General features: G+C 42.4%; 2 protein-coding genes across 4 annotated transcripts in view; both read right to left on the bottom strand.

The window, feature by feature from the left end:
* Positions 1–19,793, bottom strand: part of ANAPC4 (anaphase promoting complex subunit 4) — a 40,986-nt gene extending 21,193 nt beyond the window's left edge. For 2 of the 3 annotated variants that reach the window (XM_044389749.3, XM_057309580.1), the window contains exons 1-14: positions 19,711–19,793; positions 15,167–15,305; positions 12,308–12,413; positions 10,279–10,411; positions 7,613–7,687; positions 7,446–7,472; positions 7,309–7,353; positions 6,472–6,556; positions 5,509–5,613; positions 3,735–3,818; positions 2,544–2,630; positions 2,104–2,168; positions 1,337–1,379; positions 1,149–1,225 (exon numbers count right to left, since the gene is read on the bottom strand). In XM_044389749.3, coding sequence (XP_044245684.1) covers positions 1,149–1,225; positions 1,337–1,379; positions 2,104–2,168; positions 2,544–2,630; positions 3,735–3,818; positions 5,509–5,613; positions 6,472–6,556; positions 7,309–7,353; positions 7,446–7,472; positions 7,613–7,687; positions 10,279–10,411; positions 12,308–12,413; positions 15,167–15,305; positions 19,711–19,793 — 1,154 coding nt within the window. Of the gene's footprint in view, positions 1–1,148; positions 1,226–1,336; positions 1,380–2,103; positions 2,169–2,543; positions 2,631–3,734; positions 3,819–5,508; positions 5,614–6,471; positions 6,557–7,308; positions 7,354–7,445; positions 7,473–7,612; positions 7,688–10,278; positions 10,412–12,307; positions 12,414–15,166; positions 15,306–15,396; positions 15,498–19,710 lie in introns of those variants that run through there. The other variant, XM_026514539.4, reaches the window with a different exon arrangement.
* ZCCHC4 (zinc finger CCHC-type containing 4) overlaps positions 19,212–20,394 on the bottom strand; it is a 50,116-nt gene continuing 48,933 nt past the window's right edge. The window contains exon 14 of the transcript XR_008958382.1: positions 19,212–20,006. The gene's annotated coding sequence lies outside the window, so the exon portion shown is untranslated. The remainder of the gene's footprint in view (positions 20,007–20,394) is intronic.

The raw sequence follows: 20,394 nt of genomic DNA, 5'->3' as shown, positions 1-20,394 counted from the left end.
TAATGGAATAACCTGACCTAATCTGGGGACTTAGGGAAGGCCTCTCAGAACAAGTGCGATTTCAGCTAAGGGATTCAGGTGAAGAGCAGGGTGGGAGTGGTCCAGAAGGCAAGATGGATACACAAAAGCCCTGGGTAGGAAGAAAAAAATGTCAAGTCTGGTAAGGCCACCAGTACACATGAAGCAGAGAGGCAGGTGTGTTAAAGGCCATGCAAAAGTTTTGGTCCTGAGGGCAACAAGAAGGCACTGGAAGTTTTTAAGTAAGAGTAACACGGTCAGATCTGCTGTGAGGAATACACCTGAGGGGCACAAATGTATATCTGTGGACTGGAAATCAGGCCAAAGGGCACTGCAGTGATCCAAGGCTGAGGTGATGTGGTAAGGGCTAGGGAACTCAGCATAAAGGGATTTATCAAAATTTAAGTCCTACACCGAGCAGCTACATACAAACTGCTTCACTGAGGGAGCTGTGGCTAGAAACAGCATGAGACCTGAAGACTGGAGAGAGTCTGCCTGTGACACTTTGTAACTTCAGGACAGTTTGGATTTCAGTTTCTTCTTGTGTAAAAGGAGGATACTCATAATCAACACCTTGCCGAAGTGTTCAATGCAAAAATACATAACATGCTTTGTAAACTGTAAAATGATAAACATAATTTCCCTGCTCAAAAAAGGGTATATGGGGACGCCTGGGTGGCTCAGTTGGTTAAGTGTCTGCCTTTGGTTCAGGTCATGATCCCAGTGTCCTGAGATCAAGTCCCACATCGGGCTCCTTGCTCAGCAGGGAGCCTGCTTCTCCCTCTGCCTGCCACCCCCCTGCTTGTGTGCACTCTTTCTCTGACAAATTAATAAATAAAATCTTTAAAAAAGGGGGGGTGTTATATGCCTTTTCAAAATATACTTCCTGGTTGTCTGGCTGAGAAAAAAAGCCCAGACAGAGAGCTTAGCCCAGTGAAAAAATGTCTGAAAATTATTTCAAGATTTACCATTATTGACTCTTTACACCTTGGCCCCTCCAAGATTCCCCTCAAGTGCCAATGCAACAATTTTAGCTAGAAAAGGCTCAAAAAGAGAATGCCAGTTGATGAAGAACACCGACACCAAGTACATGTAGACACAATACCAAAAATTCGACATCACCTTCGTACCTCTGTAAGTGACTTATAACCAATTTTTGTATACTGGAATATGATGACTCTATGGACTGGCCAAGCTTCTTTAAGCCCTAAGTAAGAGGAAAAAATATATTTAGCATATAAGTAAGATGTTGCATGCTGCTCCAAAAACTCAAGCATGTGCACACAGCCATTTAAAGACAAATATATTTTAACTGCACCTTTACTGTTAACTGGTTCATTAAGAGGGTCTGCAGTTCGGCACTACAATGAAAAAGAAAGTATTTTTAGTCTTCTCTATTCAAAGTGTGAATGCATTACTTAAGACTTTTAAATTTTAAAAGTAAAAGCAGCATTTTTAAACAAAATAAACAAAAAGAAACTGTCCAACAAGAAGTAAGACTTTGTTGTACTCACAAAGGAACACAGACAGAAAACAGGAAACAATCAAGTCCAGAAACAGCCTGAAGTCTATTTAAGATGTAATGAATACTAAAATGGCATTTCAAATCCGTAAGGAGAAAGCGTAACACAAAAAATTATGCTGGGCAATTATCTAACCCTTCAGATAAAAAGTTCATCTTCCACAGCATATAACCAAATAAATCACATCTGGGACATGTAGATGGAATAAAACATAAACTATAAAAAAACTCTAGAAGAAAATATAGATCCATCTCTGAATACTCTTAAGATGGGAAAGGACTTTTTAAGAATAACACTAAGGCAGATACCATAAAGAAAAAGACCGATGGGACCATAAAAAAATTAGAAATTTTTCTACACATTTAGATATATATATATCTAACAAACACAGAAAATGATTACATTTACAAAAACTGCACAGAAAAATCTAGAAAAAGACAGTATTTTTATTCTTATGTACCAGAATTTTCTATTTTTTTTTACAACAAACATGAATTATTTTCAAAATAAAAAACTACTGTAAAAGAAGAAAAAGCAAGAGCACCTAATACGAGTTTACTACCTTGCTTTCCCCCACAACAGCAAGTGCATGAATTCATCTTGCACAGAAGTGGTTGTGCTCTTCTCCTAGATAAAATGAATAACATCATGATATGTATTTTTAAAATTATAACCGTATGTATAATTCAAAATTAAAACTATAGGAGCAGGACTCCCTTTCTTCAAATCCTTATTCAAATTGATTATCTATCAGTTCACGGAAAGTAGCCAGTCAGCTCTTCCGACACCCGTCCTGACTCTCCACCTGCCGCACCTGCTCCGCTTCAGGCCTAGCCCCGCCTACGTTGTCCCAATTCGAGGAGGGCCCGTCCTCTCTGGGGAAGCAGTGTGAGGTCAGATGGAGCCATCACACCCGAGCAGTATCCACCAGGTAGCTCATGATGTCAATGAGGACAGCGCGCCCGCCTTCACTCCTTCCAGGGGAAACTTCACAAACCTTACCTGCACAAACTTGGTGAGACGAGAATCCATCTGCATCAGTATTTCTTCCCATGCTTCACACATACACGTTAGTGACAGATTTATATACTATTAATGAGAAGGAAAAAAATATCAGAATAGTTAAAAAAAAAAAAACTACATAAATCAATGTGCAGAGTAATATATGCTTCTTCCTGCCACCTATCTCAAAGAAATCCAGAATTTACTTTCAATCATTTTTAACTCAGCCTGTGAAAAGAGAAGACCACAGCTAATGCTTGATAACCACTTAACTATCAAACATTCTGAAATTAAGTTTTTATCTGGTAAAACAGACATCCTCTGGCTTTATATATGTATGTTTCATGTACACTAACTGTCAAAATGCTGGTTGAGTCAGCTATTCAATTTTCAAACAGAATCCTTAAAAAGACACCGATCTCTAGAAATCTTTGACATCAAGTAAGCCAGGGACTGTGGCAGACTGAAAAAGAAAAGCCACTGCTCTTTGTAGCTCCTCTACCCAGACGCAGACTCCGTCTCCCCAGTCCCTGAAGCTGGGCTGGCCTTGCGTCTTGCTGTGAGCGACACACAGCAGAAGGGACACTGAGTCCAAAGCCTCCAAAGGCTTTGCACGTTCCCCCTTGCATTTGACACCCCTGCTGTGGCCGTCACTTCACAAACGAGCCTGGGCTGGCCTGCTGGGAGATGGCACGTGTGCAGCCACCACGGCTAAGAGACACTCAGACCAGCCAGCTGGCCACTGATGCATGACCAGGCCCAGCTGAGATGAGCTGAACCCGGCCTGGATCAACAGAACCTTCTAGCTGAGCCCAGCCCAAACTGTGGACTGACTAAGACACTGACCCACAGAATCATGGCTAATTTAGGGTGGGTTTTTATGCGTAAGAGGGAACTGATATAGTGGCTGTTTTCCATAATGCCTGATTTGCAGTAAGACTTCTAAAATTCCAAAATGTTATTTCACTTAGGGGAGTATTTTTAAAAGACTTAAACTACTTTTTTCTTTTTTGGTGGGAATAGATTTTCAATTAAATTCCTTTTTCTTGTTAACGGACTTTGTTAAGATTGTCAGAACAGACACTACACCACAGATAGTAGCTTTACAGAATAAAAATTTGCAAGTGTTTTATTTACAGACCGTTAGAAACTTGAGTAAATATTCATACAAAACAAGCTACAAATAAATACCTGTAAAAGTGCTGAAATGTGAGTAAACTTTCTAGCCATCCGAGTTACTTCAGGTAAGAAAGAGTACAACAGATTGGTTTCAAGCTGTAAAATCAAAATAAAGCGAGTTACAATCATACACACTTCTTTTAAAGATAAACCAGTCCCAGTTCAAAAAAAAAAAAAGAAATCCTAAATTTAGAAGAGTCAAGGTCTAAGTATGTATCAGAAAGACTATGTCTGAATTCTGCTACCTTTGCACCTAATACTTTGGAGACGAACGAACAGAACTTTAGGATTTTCTAATCTGCCATGTTTACCTGTGCACAGATCACCCCTCTCTAGGTTAGCAATGCCATCTCCATACTAGATAAATATAATAATCTATTTTGTAACACTATTATGAGATTTAAAAAATGATTACAAATACACATAAAAAGTTTTTAAAGAAGTATAGGCTACTGATAAACACAAGCTAAATATCCATTACAATGCCTTAAGAGGTGTATCTAAATAAAGCTGTTATTTAAAAAAATATCCATTACAAACTTCAAAGAAATAGTGAACCATTTTTTTACAGTGCCAAAGGCAATCCTAGAAATCATATTTTCATACAACCTTAAGATGAAGAGCAAATGTGATTAACTATTCTGGGGAATCAGGAAGTCAGAGTTCCCTGATGCTCTGAATACAACAATGAACACTGGAGAACATCAGACACAGTGCATCCCACATCTTTCTGTTCTTCTGTTTGAGAATTCGTACATCCTTAAGCTAAGTGGCTGGGTTATTCGGCATGAAAATCTAGGGACGTGGCGCCTGGCTGGCTCGGTTGGTGGCGTGCAACTCTTGATGTTGGGATTGTGAGTTTGAGCCCTATGCTGGGTGTAGAGATTACTTAAAAACAAAATCTTAAAAAAAAAAAAATCATCTAGGGAAGACTTTCTTAAAGGCAAGACTACAATCTAAATACTCCGTAGGAGCCCACGTGGTTTCCACAATCTACAATATAAACAGCATACAGCACAAAAGGTTTTTCCCAACATTAAGTGATCATCTTACCCCAGAGGCAATGTGTTGGTTAAGGGCACTGACCTTGAGCCACACTGCCAGCATCACTCCCATGAGTGACACCAAGCAAGTTCTGCAGTTTCTACTGATCTAAAAGGACCTACCTATTAGGTTGCTGTGAGGATTCAAATGAATTATACTGAATCACTCAGTACTTGGCACATATTAAACAACTGATAAATACTAACTGTTATTATTATTAGGATCAGAGTCCTAAGAACACACTTGATAGAAGGGGTGCCTGGGTGGCTCAGTCAGTTAGGTGTCTGACACTCGGTTTCGGCTCGGGTCATGATCTCATTGGTGGTGAGATGGTCACGTGACAGGCTCTGCACTCAGCACAGAATCTGCTTGGGATTCTCACTCCCTCACCCTCTCTCCCACCCCCTGCTCACACGCTCTCTCTCAAATAAATAAATAAATCTTAAAAAAAAACCAAAACCATACTTGGTACAAAGATAAACTGGTATAGCAACAAATTAACATGGCCGGTCATTAATAAACTATCAAAACACTGTTTTTATGAAAACTCTACTGGGCCTTGGGAATAAAAAAGTGTTCAATAGGGTAATTACGATTTTATATATGAGATTTAGAAGCTCCAAGTTGGGTTTTTTTCCCTTTGTTTTAATAACCATTAGAATCCAAAGATAAGGATAATAAAAACTTATAAAACCTTAAAAAATGTATTAACTGTCTGCTGCTACCAGGTTTTCACACTTACCTGGAAATAGGAGACCTCCGAAGCACCGCCCGCAGAAACCTCTGTGACCACTGATAATGATTTCAAATCACTGGATAAACACAGTGCAAGACAAGTACCAACAATCTGCGAAAGAGTCAAATGCCCTGGTCCATTTCGTATTATTGCTAGTCTGCATCTGCTTACAACACAGGCAACAGAAACTCACAGCACCCTCTAAAGCAGAAACACACACGTCTGACCCCTTCCAAGTGTGTGCAGGAGAGAGAAGGTGTGTATCCCCCCAGCCCACACCCCTCATGGACACACACCCCTCCATCAGGGGTCCCAAATCAAGTGCTGGAGAGCCTACAATATATTCTCTCCCCCTCAGGAATGGCAAGAACAGGACGGAAAAGCTGTGGCGAAGACCGAGACAGCAACCACGACAGATCTGGTACTAAGCAGATCCCTTCTCATGACGTCTGTCACAATCCAGTCATGAACTGTAGCTCTCGCTCTGACTACAGGCTAGAAAAACACTGAATCAGGGGCGCCTGGGTGGCGCAGTCGTTAAGCGTCTGCCTTCGGCTCAGGGCGTGATCCCGGCGTTCTGGGATCGAGCCCCACATCAGGCTCCTCCGCTATGAGCCTGCTTCTTCCTCTCCCACTCCCCCTGCTTGTGTTCCCTCTCTCGCTGGCTGTCTCTCTCTCTGTCAAATACATAAATAAAATCTTTAAAAAAAAAAAAAAGATACTGAATCATAATCAAGTGCATCATATCAATCTTTTGTTAAGAAAAACGTGACTAACTCCACTAATAGTACCTGATCTTCCTAGAGACCATACCACCACTATTTCATCTTCGTAAGAAAATTATCCTAAATTTAAAAATGAATAACTGAGAAAAAAAAAACCTACTGTTTTGTTTTGTAAGTTAGCTGGTATATTCTAGGTGGTATATTCTAAGAGAAATGATGTTGAAAATTTTAAAGGAAAACTTACCCCCGTGACTCGAGCAATTTTGAACATTCCATACGCATAAAGCTCAATAAATCCAGAGCTTCCTCCGAGGACAAGAATATTAAGCCTAATTAAAAGGAATGTAACAAGCTGAGGACAACAGAGAAGACTGAGTTCTTAAACCAAGACATAAACTGTTCTTGCTCTCAGATAATCTGCATACTAAGGCTCCCCTGCAAGCTGAGGACAACAGAGAAGACTGAGTTCTTAAACCAAGACATAAACTGTTCTTGCTCTCAGATAATCTGCATACTAAGGCTCCCCTGCGGGGAAACTGAAACCCCAAACAAATTCACCAACACTCAATATTCAATCACACGGGGCTTCTTCCTTTTCTCAAAGGAACAGAAATTTGCTCTAGCCTAAAAAAACATCGGTTTATAGTAAAATAAAGGTATAGTACTTTAACAACCACTGTATTTATATTCTCTCAATAACAACACAATCCTTTTTCCAGCTAAGACAATGTGCCATCAGTTGTTTCACGGCTCTGATGCTAAATGTATTTAAAAGGCTTAAAAAACTTGGAATATTTATTTAAATATTAGAAACTCTAGTAACATCTATCCTCCTTTACTTCTTATTAAAATAAATAAAGGGACATTACAGTATTTTTGAACTTGACACAATCAAAGACCGTACAATAAAAACAAGTCAATAAAAGATACTAATGTCTGTGTGTTGTTCCACGGTGTTTGTCAGCAGGGAAATAACATGACACATAAAGGAACTGCCCTTGAAACTCTGAACTCTGTTTCAAATATCAAACATCAACTTTAAGAAATTAGACTTGTTATTTAAGATATTTGCGAGATTTACCTGACATCTCCCAAAAGCTTAATAATTTCATCAGAATTTTCTTCACTAAAATGTAAAAATAATGGGGTTACCTCTCAACCACATCTTTCAACTAATAAAAGATTATTTTACTTGAAAACAAAAAAGGCATATCTTACCTAAAAATTTTTGAGGTGTTGCTGTAACTAGAGAAAAACAGAGACTAGTGTAAAAAGCAAAAGAAATATATTTTTTCAAGCACATGAGAAAATCATCACAGTGTTAAAGGTAAAGGAAAGAGAAATCTGCAAGATGAATTCCAATGAAATTAAACTCTGATACTTACTTTTTTGGCAGGGTAGGTAGTTTAGGTAAGAGGAGATTTGATTCATCCTCAGCATTATAAAAGGATGTTAGAACACTGAAAAGAAAAAGAAGAGGTATTATAAAAACACCAAAGATTTTACTTGTCTTTCCATTAAAAAATACTTTTAAAAAATTGCCCAGTTTTACGTTATACACATTACCAAGTAAACAGATGCCACACATATTTTACTATTACACTATTACTGTTTTAATATTATATATTATATATAAGCATATAACTATACATATGTTACTATTATAACAGTCATAACAATCACAAACAGAAAAATAGGAAATTCTTCATTTACAAGGGGCTTTGCTTCTGGGGGAGGGGGAAACCCAGCCACTTCATACTTAGAGGAACAAATATTAATAAATAATTTTCTCTTGGGGCGCCTGGGTCGCTTAGTCGTTAAGCGTCTGCCTTTGGCCCAGGACGTGATCCCAGAGTGCTGGGATCGAGCCCCACATCAGGCTCCCTGCTCCACTGGGAGCCTGCTTCTTCCTCTCTCACTGCCCCTGCTTGTGTTCCCTCTCTCGCTGGCTGTCTGTCAAATAAATAAGTAAAGTGTTTTTTAAAAAAATAAATAAACAATTTTCTCTACGTACTCAGTATGAGATACTAAGAATTTAGGATTTTTTTTTAAAGATTTTATTTATTTGAGAGAAGAGCATGAGTAGGGGAAGGGGTACAGGAAAATGGAGAAGCAGACTCCTTGCTAAGCAAGGAGCCCGACACAGGGCTCAATCCCAGGACCCCAGGATCATGACCTGAGCTGAAGGCAGACACTTAATTTATGATTTTTTAACTCTCATCTAAGAACCAATACTAAACATATGTGAGTACCAAGGATGAATGGGTTTTAGAGAACACTGCAGTTATTATATCATTTAACTGTGGGTTCTATAGCTTATATACATTTGGGGATTTGACAGCCCGGCAGGTATCTAAGATGACACCACACATTTTGAAATAGTCTTGCTTATTCTCTTTTCTCAATTCTACCTCCAAATAAGGGTGGTAATAAATGAGTGAAAAGGTGAAAAAGTGGTGACTTGGCACGCATTTTCCCCTCCACTTTAACACAAACTAGGGGTCCTGAGAGATCCTGGAATCCCCACATTGTATTTCTAAACTATTAGTAGAAAGTATGTTAGGGAGAGACTTAGCAGGTACCTGGAATGGGATAGAAATGACATGGTATACTCTGCTCCTCTCAGTATTGATAAAGTCACATGACCTTTTGCAACTCTGGATTATCTGATGATGCATTAAATATAGATAAATGTTTTATCTATAGTGAATTTCAAACACCAGGTGAGATCCTTATTATTCAACTTTTTATAGACTCCCCCTTTAGTTAATTTGAAATTAACTTAAAACTTTATTAGAAAGGAAAAACTATGGGTAAGAAAACTATCACATTTCCTCAAACAAAACAAAACAAAACACCTTTTATTTTCAGTATTAGCTAAACCCACTCATCCTTCAGTGACTGCAAACCTGGTATATGACTTGAATGTAGTAGAAGGCAAAGTTATTTTCGTGCGACCAGGAAGCTATCAGGACCACAGACACAGAAAGAACTCGTTCAGCATCAAAACAAAGTGTTCCGGGACACCTGGGTGGCTCAGTCAGTTAAGTGTCTACCTTTGGCTCAGGTCATGATCCCAGGGTCCTGGCATTGAGCCCCCACATTGGGCTCTCTGCTCAGCAGAGGAATCTGCTTCTCCCTCTTCCTCAGCCCCTCCCCCTGAGATAGCTCCCTATCTCTCTCTCTCAAATAAATAAAATCTTTAAACAAACCAAACAAAAACCAAAAAACCCAGAGTGCTCAACTTGGTACTTTCTGTACTCAGGCTATTTACTAACATCCAAAAAAACCCCAAAGCTCCAAAAGAAACAAGTGGCAAAAAGGAAAAAAAAAACCTCAATTTGCTAATCAGTGATTTTAATTTCTATTACTTGAAAGTACAAATCACTACCATAGGATCTCACACATACATGGAAGAAAACATGGACACACAGGAAGGGGGGGGAAAGAAAAAAGAGAGGGAAACAAGCCATAAAAGACTCTTAACGATAGAGAACAGAGCGAGGGCTGATGGAAGGAGGTGGATGGGGGATGGGCTGAATGGGTGACAGACACGAGGGGGCTGCTTGTGATGAGCACTGGGTGCGGGATGTAAGTGATGAATCACTGAATTCTACTCCAGAAACCAATATTGCACTGTTAACTACCTAAAATTTAAGTTAAAAATAAATAAATAATAAAGAAAGAAAGTACAAATCACTGATCTTAACTACTAAAAATAAAAAAGCAAAGAAAAACCTTAGCCCTGCAGGCATTATTGCTTCAATAAAGAAAACAGATTTTTTTCAGAAGAAAAAAAAAATCTAACAAAGCATTACAAAATTTCATCCTGATAAACCGAAAACCCAGAGTTAAATGCAATGTGCCCATGCCCAACACTCAGATCCTCCCCAGTGTCTGTTTCGATCCCAGAAGTGCACGACTTTAAAACCCAGAGATAAATGCAATGTGCCCATGCCCAACACTCAGATCCTCCCCAGTGTCTATTTCAATCCCGGAAGGGCACGACTGTCCCGCCGTGGCTGCGGGAGTCCGCCTTCTACTCCTCTACCTGCTTTCTGCAGTCACTTCCATCCAGTGCATACAGGACACTGGGGCCTCCACAGAGAAGGAGTGCAAGCTTTCAGGTTTCTCTACATCACACAGAACGATTTTCTTGGTGTCAGCAAGAGCAAAGGCCAAAACTGAAACAAGAAGAGACAATCAGGACAAATTCCTGTAACATTCCAGAAAACGAAACAGCTATTTCACTTCTTGTCCAGTTTTACTATTTTAAATGCATCACAATCATAGAAATTATTTAACCTAAAAATCTTTCCTTTAAATAATATTTTTAAAAATGGAAAGATATCTTTACATGTAGTTATACTGTCATCTGAGCTTATCTTCAAAGGCTCGAACTCTCATGAGCGACCTACTACTTTCTTGTGTACTGCACTTAACGTCTTACACATGGAAGCCTCTGGCTAGAGCCCTGCATCCAAGCGGAAGATACAGAACAGGTCTCAACAGACAGACAATAATATCCTATCACCAAGCCAGGCTGGTCTCGTGAACGTGCCTAAATGGTGGGAAGTGATGCCATCTGCTTGGTTCTCAGAAGGCTCAGTATTCCCCTTTGTGCCTAACCCTTAATGGGAAACGAGACTGTCAAATGCTGATGAGTCTTCTTCCTTTCGCTGTGGCTGAATTATCTAGTATAGTTTTTCCACGTAAGTCATGAACCGCTTCCTAACACATCAACTTTAAGAATTTCTAAGTAGAGGGCTATGCATTTCACTGTATACCAACACACACAATTGTGCAGGATGTGAGGCAATCCACATCTCCTCTTCTTCAAAACAATTTAAAGCAATCTTGAAATAATCATTACCTAAAAACCCTTATTTCACTGTCCCAAAAACACAAGGCATATTTTTTTAATGATAAAAAATTCATCTACTTATATACATTCCAACACACATGGACTTTCATGATTCATTTTTGAGATTCTGGTGGTTTGGGATGAAAAGTGCAGGATCTCATAATGTTACTTATAAAAGTCCTCTAATTTTACAAATACCCTTTTTTTTTTTTTTACTAAAAGATAAAATGAGAGCTGAACAAATTGAGTACAGACAGATGAGGGTTTCAGGGTGTTTTACTAGAAAAAAATTAAGCAATAAGGATTACATATCATTTTACAAAAATGATTCCGTTTTCCTTAAAGCACCAATGATAACAGATGAACTTTAAGCTGTGTAATTGACAGCATTTTACTGTATTGACTCTATGTGTACAGCAGCTCAAATCATGACTGTCATTTGTAAAAACAACAGGTGGAAGGACAGAGTTCAGTCATCAAAGCTGAAAAGCTACAAATTTAAAGGGCACAAAGAGAAAGAGAAAGAAATGGGGTCAGAGCTGATAGTCCTTCAGGTGAGGCAAGCATTTGTGCCGAGAGAATAGTTATGAGCTACACATTTAATGCCAAAGTACATTTTGGGGAGAAAAAGAACAAAATGGTACTGAACAGACTAGTGAACAGTAGATGGAGCGTGGGCCATCAGTGCAGGACAAGACAGCACCAAGAGCAAAGCCTAAGTATTTTATATATCCCATCAGATTTGATTTTAGCGTTACCTTTGCCAAGAAGTCAAATTTCATTTGAGAGAGATCTCGGCCAAGAAGCAACTTAATAGTAAAGTTAATCTCAACTCTACGAAAACACTTTAAAGTTTCCAAAAATCAAAGTTCCCAAATTGTTATTTGGTATATAATAAGAACATAATGAGAACAATAAATTCTTTTTTATAAAATACTTTTTTGTGAACAGTAACAATACTGTATTTTTTTTTAACATTTCTTTTTTAAAGATTTTATTTATTTATTTGAGAGAGAGAGAGAGAGAGAGAGCAAGCAGAAGCAGGGGGAGCTGCAGAGGGAGGGGGAGCAGCAGACTCCCTGTTGAGCAGGGAGCCCAACGTGGGGCTTGATCCCAGGACCCTGAGATCATGACCTGAGCCGGAGGCAGATGCTTAACCGACTGAGCCACCCAGGCACTCCAATAATAATGTATTTTCAAAGAATACTATCATTACGTTTGCCATCTGGTCTCCAAGCCAGACAGGTCACTTCCTTTCCTGTATTTTCATTTGGTGGAAAACTCCAAACTCGATGGAAACTTGCAAGTCGATGAAGTAAAACCTAAGACAAAACAGATACAATCACAAAAAATAAAAAATCCATTTCCAAAACTGAAATAAACCTAGATCCTCGCTATAAAATCTTTAAAAATAATCTCAAGCATAACATTTAGCTATCAGACGAAATTAGAAAACGACAAGGTCTGAATGAACTGAAGGTATATTCAAAGAGATGGGTGAAACAGGACCTAATTTACCCTGTACTCTACACATTTTCCTATCTTCTATGTCAACAAAGAGACTCATCTTTTAGAAAGAAATAAGGTTGTCCAAGATCATGACAGAAAAAGAAATAAAGAACATAAACAGCACTAGAAAAGTAGCTGTAATAGTCAAAGAACACCAAACTTGGAGTCAGACACCCTGGGATGGAATTTCACCTGTGTCGCTTACTGGCCATAGATCTTGGACAAGTCCCTTGGCCATTCTAAACTTCCACTTCCACACGGGAAAATTCCCAGGGTCAAGATGTGCCCCAGACCTCCTTCTGATTCAAAAATAAGGCTGTCCCTACTCCATCCTCTATACAACCATTGAAATAAGGGACGGCATGCACCCCTGCAGACCCTCCCACACCGTCTTAGGTCCCCACACTCACAGCTTCACCTCTCCCGCTCTTAGCTCACAGCACTCTTCACTCCTGGTACATCAGCCCCCTACAGGGAGCCAGGACTCCCAAGGAATCCTTCATTACCTAGACGTAATGCTCTTTTCTGAGCCCATCTCTGCCATTCCTTACTTCCAAAACCTTTCTTCTGTGCCCTCTGAAATTCATGGTCAAGTATCATCAAGATGCTCATATCTTCCTTCTCTTCTCCAAAATGTGCTTCTCACCCAAGGACACTGCTTTCCAGCAGGAGTCTCAGGTGAGAGCCATGCTGCATCCCTTGTTCCCCATTCTGCTGCGCCAGGAGATGAAGGAGGTTTCCTCCTTGATTTCCCCGATGCCACTTCAGATGACTTTTCTTCTCTTAAAATCCTCTAACTCTGAATTATATGCAGTTACCCAATAACACCCACTCCCCCTCTTAACTGCAATTCCCTAAAGACCCTTAGGCCATTCCCCTCATTCCTGGAAGATCTGGACTCCTATCTGGCTCCCTCATGCTTTGATTTCAAGAGCTACAATGTCCTGGCTTTTCAGTTCTCAACTACCTTTCTTCCAATGATCATGTCTTCTACTCACCTCAGTCACTCCCAGGGTCATGCCCTTGACTTAGTCCTTACAGTTACAAGTGCTGCCATGATGTTTCAAACCTCCCCCTTTCCACCACTGCATCTATCCTCTAGCTCATCCCCTACTAATACCCAACTTCAATTCTTCAACCTCACCAAGTCCTACAACCCACTGATTCCACCTACTCATTGTCCCTCACTCACACACGCCCCCACTTCCATACTTAATCATGTTAGAATCCAAGGATCATCATTACCACCGCTCCTCTGACATGCAACTTTAACCCCCTTGCATCTTTCTTGCTACGTCACATTTGCAAACAACAACGATGCCTACACCCACCCAGCTGAACGGAAGATCAGAGACACAGCCATGCTCACTAGATTCCCTCAAACTACGAAGCCACCAACCTCCCGTGGCTCTTAACACTGACCAGCAATCTTATTAAGTCTCCCTAGCCCGCCTGCCTTGTCAGCTTTTCATACTCCTCCTTTCTCCTCAAACTTCCAGTATTTTCTTCTCCACCCTCACTCCCAGACAGCATTCTTTCTTCTTCACTGAGGAAATGAAAACAAGTGCCCACTATTACATCTACGCATCTAGTCCCAGCGATGTCCCATTCTCTCCCTTCCTTCCTGCTGCTGCCACTCTCTTCTCTAGAGCATGAGGAGTTCCAAGGCCCAGTGGCAAAGAAGAGGGACCAGAAGACATCAAGGAGGGCCTTGAGAAAGGAGACATCAATGCCTGGTGAGAAGTTATTAGCAGTCAACATAGGGATGCAGCTTGGCAGGCTGCTAAGTATTCCTTACCACCTGGAGTCCAAGCCAGTCTGCACACAATACGACTCTCACCTGGCCAGGTTACTCTCAGGAAACCTGCCCAAAGGCCAAAGGAAGAAAGATGCAGAGCTGAAGGGTTCCTCACAACATGGTTACCAGGTAACCAGAATTCTCAGGAGAAAGGCAGATGCCCCGGGTACACTTGATGAAGCCTAGCGTGATATGAACTAGAAACGCTAAGTGACAACACTCATGTACACGCCGTCAGGAACCCAGGGAATCATCACTCCTTCGCAAAACGTAAAGATATTTTTAATAGGAGGTAGCGATCCAATCCGTAGTAGGAAACTGGGCCAAGAGATTCTAGATTTTTTAACCTACCCTCTGTGGCAGCTACCTGCATGCCCATTCGCAGCTCTGGTTTGACAATAACTCATCTTCCTTCTGTTAGGAAACCCCAAGCAAATTTAGGGCAGGGTCTGTGGATCTACTATGTCTAGTTGATGAGTGACACATTATGGGCTTTTAAAAAGTCCACTTAACAAATGAGTAAAAGAGACTTGGGGAATGCAGGGCTGTGCGACTATGCTGTGTGAAAAATGTTTTCGCCATGAAATACGAGACATGGGCACATAAATGATCCTTCCCGTATACGCTCCCTTCTACTTTCACCTAAGGTTTACAGTAGCTTGGAAAGGAAGGGGGCGGGGTCCACAGGCGGTCCAGCGAGTCCACAAAAGGGGAAACTGAGGCTGGGCTACGGTGCAACGCGCTCGCTGTCCGGTCGGGCTCACTCACCTCGCCCGCCGTGTTGGCCAAAGCGATGAGATCCCGCTTGGGTGACCAGACCAGGAAAATGATCTCCTGCGGCAGCTGCTTCTCTCCCACCACCCGGAAGGACGGGAAACAGGTCGGAAAACGCAACATGGGGGCGGCCCTGCAATGACACCCCAGTCGGAGACCGGCAGGCGCCTCCCGCGGCCACCACGCCCCCGGCCGTCCCAGAAGAGCTCTGACCCCGGCGGTACCTGCGAGACCCCTCTCCGCGGTCCACACTGCCCGGGTGGCCTCTCCCTCCCTCCACCCGCCGCGCGCCCGAACCTCCGCCCCGCCCCGCCGGCCCGTAGCCCCGCGCTGCAGGCACTTCCGGCGCCCGGACTTCCTCGCGAGAGGACCAGGCGGCGCGGGCGGGGGCGCGCGGGCGGGGGCGCGCGGGCGGGGGCGCGCGGGCGGGGGCGCGCGGGCGGGGGCGCGCGGGCGGGGGCGCGCGGGCGGGGGCGCGCGGGCGTTCCCGAGGCCGCATGACCGCCTGTAGGTAAGGCGTGGCCCCACGTGTGTGCGCGCCTTCGCCGGCCTCGTTCGTTTTCCCGGAAATTCGCTGCCAGGGGGTCACTGGGCCAGTATAGGTTTGGGGGTGAGGCCCTAGAGACTGTGGGGAGGAAAAGAAAAGGAACGCAAATACTAGGTCCTGATCGGCTGGGGCCTCCCTTGACCGCCTCCAAACAGGTGATTAACAGCCCCAGTTGCTCAGTAGAATCACCCGGAGAGATTTATTTTTTAAACCCCTCCCCTGCCCAGGGGGCACCCCAGATCAATTGAAAGAGGCTTGATAAAGAATGCGACCCAGTATTTATTAACTCTCTAGGTGGGGAGGGCCCTGCTCCAAAACCTCGGAGTAGGCAACTATCTTGATGATCCCATTAAGCCTCAACAACTCCTTGGTAGTAGCAGCCCCACCATAATAAATGAGGGCTGTGGGCTCGTCCAGGATTTATCCTACAGCTGACTGAGGGTCTACTAGGAGAAAGAATCCGAAAGAATCTAGGCTACACAAATGCATGGAGCATGGGCTCTGCCCTAAAAGGCTTACCGTTCAGCTTGGCCAACATGTAAGATGCTGCTTCATGCAGGACAAATTTAAATGTTAGCATGTTCAAAAGTTCACACAAGTTATTCCCCCAGTGAAGAGAATATGACCATATCCTCCTCTGATCCCTGAACTTAAAATCTACATTAGAACACCATCTGCCTTTCACTTACTCAAAGGAGAAAGAAGTGGTAGAAACTTCAAGTTTAACAAGACCCATCTTCTTGCCCTCTGTCTGGATCTTGCCCCTGGGAAGTAGGTGTCAGAGGCAGTTTCACTCATTCAGCAGCAAATATTCGGGCCACTAGTTGGTGGCACTCTTCTTACCTGTTGCCTACCCTGCTCCCCTTTCAAGAGAGAGGCTTTTCCCCTTGCCTTTGCTGCAAACAATTTAGCATGACCCGCGAATTCTTCCAGAGGCAACATTTCTAAGGTGAGAATGGACTTGCTTTATTATTCATGAAATGCGTTTTCAGGCATTATTTAACGTTCTGGGGTGGCAGTAATGGACAATCGGGATGCGGGGGGGGGGGGGGGGCAACATCCATCCACCTAACATTCTTACGTAAATTGAATGCCCATTTTCTTGAAACTTATCCTTAATATGAACACTCATCTAACACATGAGGACTGGTAATAGGAGTATGCACTCAGTGCTACCAGACAGAGGAGAGTAGTGCATTCACAGCGGAGAATTTCCCGGAAGGTATTACAGCCCAGGAAACAGCATAGGGGTGGAGTTCCAGGTGTGGCCAGGAAACAGCAAATGATTTTATGTGGCCATAGCACCTCATGTGTACTTGTGGGACTGAGGGGCACTGTAAATCTTCCAGAGTAGCCACAGGACAAAGTAGCCACTAACACAGTGTTTCCAGCCTTTTCTTTTCCCCGCTCACCCACAAAGGAGATTTTAGGCCTTAACTCCTGTTCTTTGTCTTCCCCATTCTCTAAGGGAAAACACTGCTTTGGCACACTGGTTTACTTAGGCTTCTGTGGCACAGAGTCAAGAGGAAAAGGGAAGAATGCCCAGGTCTTTTAAGGAGGCAAGGGCAGGAGATAGAAATGAATTGGGGGGAGGGAGGGAAATGGAAGAGAAAAATACTCTAAGAATTTCCATGGTCTGTATATCCTCTTCCTAGTGCTTGAAAAAAAAAAATGCAAGAACTAGCTTTCTTGAAATAACATTTTGGTAGCTAGGCTGTTTATTTGACCACTACAACCCTTGGGCTAGGCCAGGTTAATGGCATCTTGCCATGTGTTGTAATGGTATAGGGTTGGATTTTGAAGGGCCAGGCAGCTGTCAAAAGATTTATTGGGGGGGGGGTGTATTGTTGGTTGCATCACACTGGTTCATTGGTTATTCAGGACCTGAATTCTTGTGACAGGAGTGATGACGAGTTAGAAAGGAAGGACTGGAGGTGTCAAGATGGGCACGTGGGTATGGGGGAGGTGCAATTCCAGGCGTTTCTGAAGTAGAATACTAAGAACTGATTATTGATTGGATTGAGGGAATGAAAGCAAGGGAATAGTCAAGACTAAGGTTGGGATATTTGGGTATGCAGACTCAAGGAACAGAGAAATGGTTGTTGCTGGATTAGGACAGAGGTAATGAGGGAAGTATGAAGGGGAAGGGAGGGAAACAGACCAGAGCAAAGGAGCTGAGTGAGGACTATATTCAGGTGGAGGTGTGGTGTGCAAATCTGGGATGACCAACAGGAACCTGGAATGGCAACAGGAACCTGAAAGGGAAAAGTCAGGCCCTGGGCAAAGATGTGGGAATCACTGTATGCAAGAATGGAAGATGGAACTACGTGGGATGTGACTAATACAGGCCATGTGAGAGGCTGCTATTTTGAGAGGTCTATTTCGAAATCATAAAATAAGTAAAACATACAAAATAAGAAATTGACCGAATTTGCTGGAAAGAGATAAATGTAGAAGATTGGTGTTAGAATCTCTCACCCTACCATGGTTGCCTTTATTAGGTAACAAAAAATCCCAACTTAAAGTGGCAGAAGTAATAACTACAATGTATTGGGCCCATGTAAATTATAAGTCCTGAAGTAGGGCTAACTTCAGGTCAGGCTAGATCCAGCAACCAAGAGTCATCAGGGATCAAGCTCAGGGTATACATCGTCATAAGTCTGGCTCCCCATGTGGTCGGTCACTGGAAAGCTACCAACAGCAACTGATCTACATGCATCTGTATTCAGAGAGAGAACACCTCTTCACCAGTCACAAGACTGAAGTCCTGAGTTTTGCTGTGATTAGACCAACCCCTATCCTGAGCCTACCTGCACTCAGTCACACACAGGTAAGGGGTATGGAATTATGCCCAATAAAAAGTCCTCCCTAAGAGCTGGGGAGGATGTCCGTCCTCTCTCTCCCAAACCCCATGGCAGGCACACGACGGAGAGGATGGGAAAGATCCCGCTGATGCAACCGATCGACCACTGTTCAATATGACAATCGTACCCAAGTTTTAAGTACAAAAGGCATCTGGGAGATGGTCCGTCCTGGCAGAGAGTTTAAACCCAGGGTGTTTTGTCTCTGCGAAAGAAATTCAGAGACCGACTCATGTGATTCCAATCTGGAGAAGTTCTAATAAGAGCTGCAGACCCAGTACTTTCTTATATGTACAGAAATTTATCCTAAAGATTTGGCCGTAAGTATGTTTCGCATAGGGTTGTTTACAAGAGTGAAAAAATGCAAACAACTTAGATGTCCAACCATAAGAGATTGATTTTAAAAATATACCCATACTGAAGAATAATACTATTGTTGTAAATATAAACTGATGTTCAGATATTTATGAAAAAGATTACAAAATAGTATGTATTCCCAATTCCATTTCTGTGGGGGAAATTTTAGAGTGTTTATATAGCTATTTATACAAAAATTTATCTTCGGAGAACGTACACAGAAGTTGTGACAGTGGTTATCTCTGGGTGGGAAGATTAGAGAGGCTTCTTTTCCTTTTCTTGGATTTACCTGGCTCATGTGTTAATTGTAAAGCTAACAGGCAAGCCCTTTATCTGTTAGGCATATAAAATGTTCAGTCTGATTTCTGTGGGTTCTCCTGCTCCTTGCCCCGACACGCACAGGTGAAGAAACTGGCCCATCTCCTCGGCTCAGTTTCTTAGAGACCAGCAGCTGTTAGGTTCTCGTCTGCAGTGGTATTAAGCAACTAGTGTAAGAATCTTGTGACTGTCCAGCTAATGGGATAAAACTCACCGCTCAGAGCCCCGAGATCTGCTCGCTCACTTTGGGTGCTTTTTTTCCCCAGTCTTGCTGAGTTAACATTTATACTCAATCACCTGAAATCAAATTGTCAAGATCTTATCTGCCCGTGATTGCAATGACCTTCTTGGCTGACCCTGGACTAATTTAACCCCTGTCCTAATGTTCCACTTAAAATGGCATTCAAATAAGTGAAAGTGGATTTTCCGTGGCAGTTTGTGCAAGCTTTCCTTACCTAGGTAGCTCTAAGCGTAGTAGCCTCTTCCTCATGTAGCACAGTTCGGGTGTTGAGACCTCGAGCAGTATATGACACAGCATTTCCAGGTCCCGATTGTTCACTCAGTCCCGATTTATGAGCGGCTGCCACTTGGCGGGTGAGGAAGCGTGTCAGCCCGCTTCCCGGGGTTGTGGGGAGGATTAGTGAAGTCACAGGGGCAGCAGCTGGTTGTCTCTGACATCACTGTGTGCAAGGCACAGCTAGTGAACACACACCACGGCGTCCACAGGCCCGTGCTACCAACGAGCTTCTAGCTGTACAGGGCAAATAAGTACAAAAAAGTCGATCTAATACAGGGCACTCTTTAAGTACCTTAAAAGAAAGAGAAATGCAGATGCACAAACACGCACATTTTTATTTCACTGGCAAGAGATGTACTAATCCAGTGGAGACACCAACAAGGACATGGTGAAAGAGATAGCATCACACCAGGGCCTTTTGTGGGCTGTGGTTTTATTTAAAAATTAGTCAAACTTCTCCTAGATACCCAGTATTTTGTAGATAACTTTGAAGGGGCTAGACATCAACCTAAGTGTTTTTTAAAATAACCTTGGAAGCTGAATTAGTCCAAGCTTAAAGGCTGTCAGTCTTGTTCACACAGCACATCGCAACCTTAAACACACATCTGAACCCTCAGTGTCA

Source organism: Ursus arctos, unplaced genomic scaffold (assembly GCF_023065955.2).
Source record: "Ursus arctos isolate Adak ecotype North America unplaced genomic scaffold, UrsArc2.0 scaffold_9, whole genome shotgun sequence".
NCBI lineage: Eukaryota > Metazoa > Chordata > Mammalia > Carnivora > Ursidae > Ursus > Ursus arctos.
Note: the sequence above shows the minus strand (reverse complement) of the source record. Positions and strands in the feature narration are given on the sequence as shown.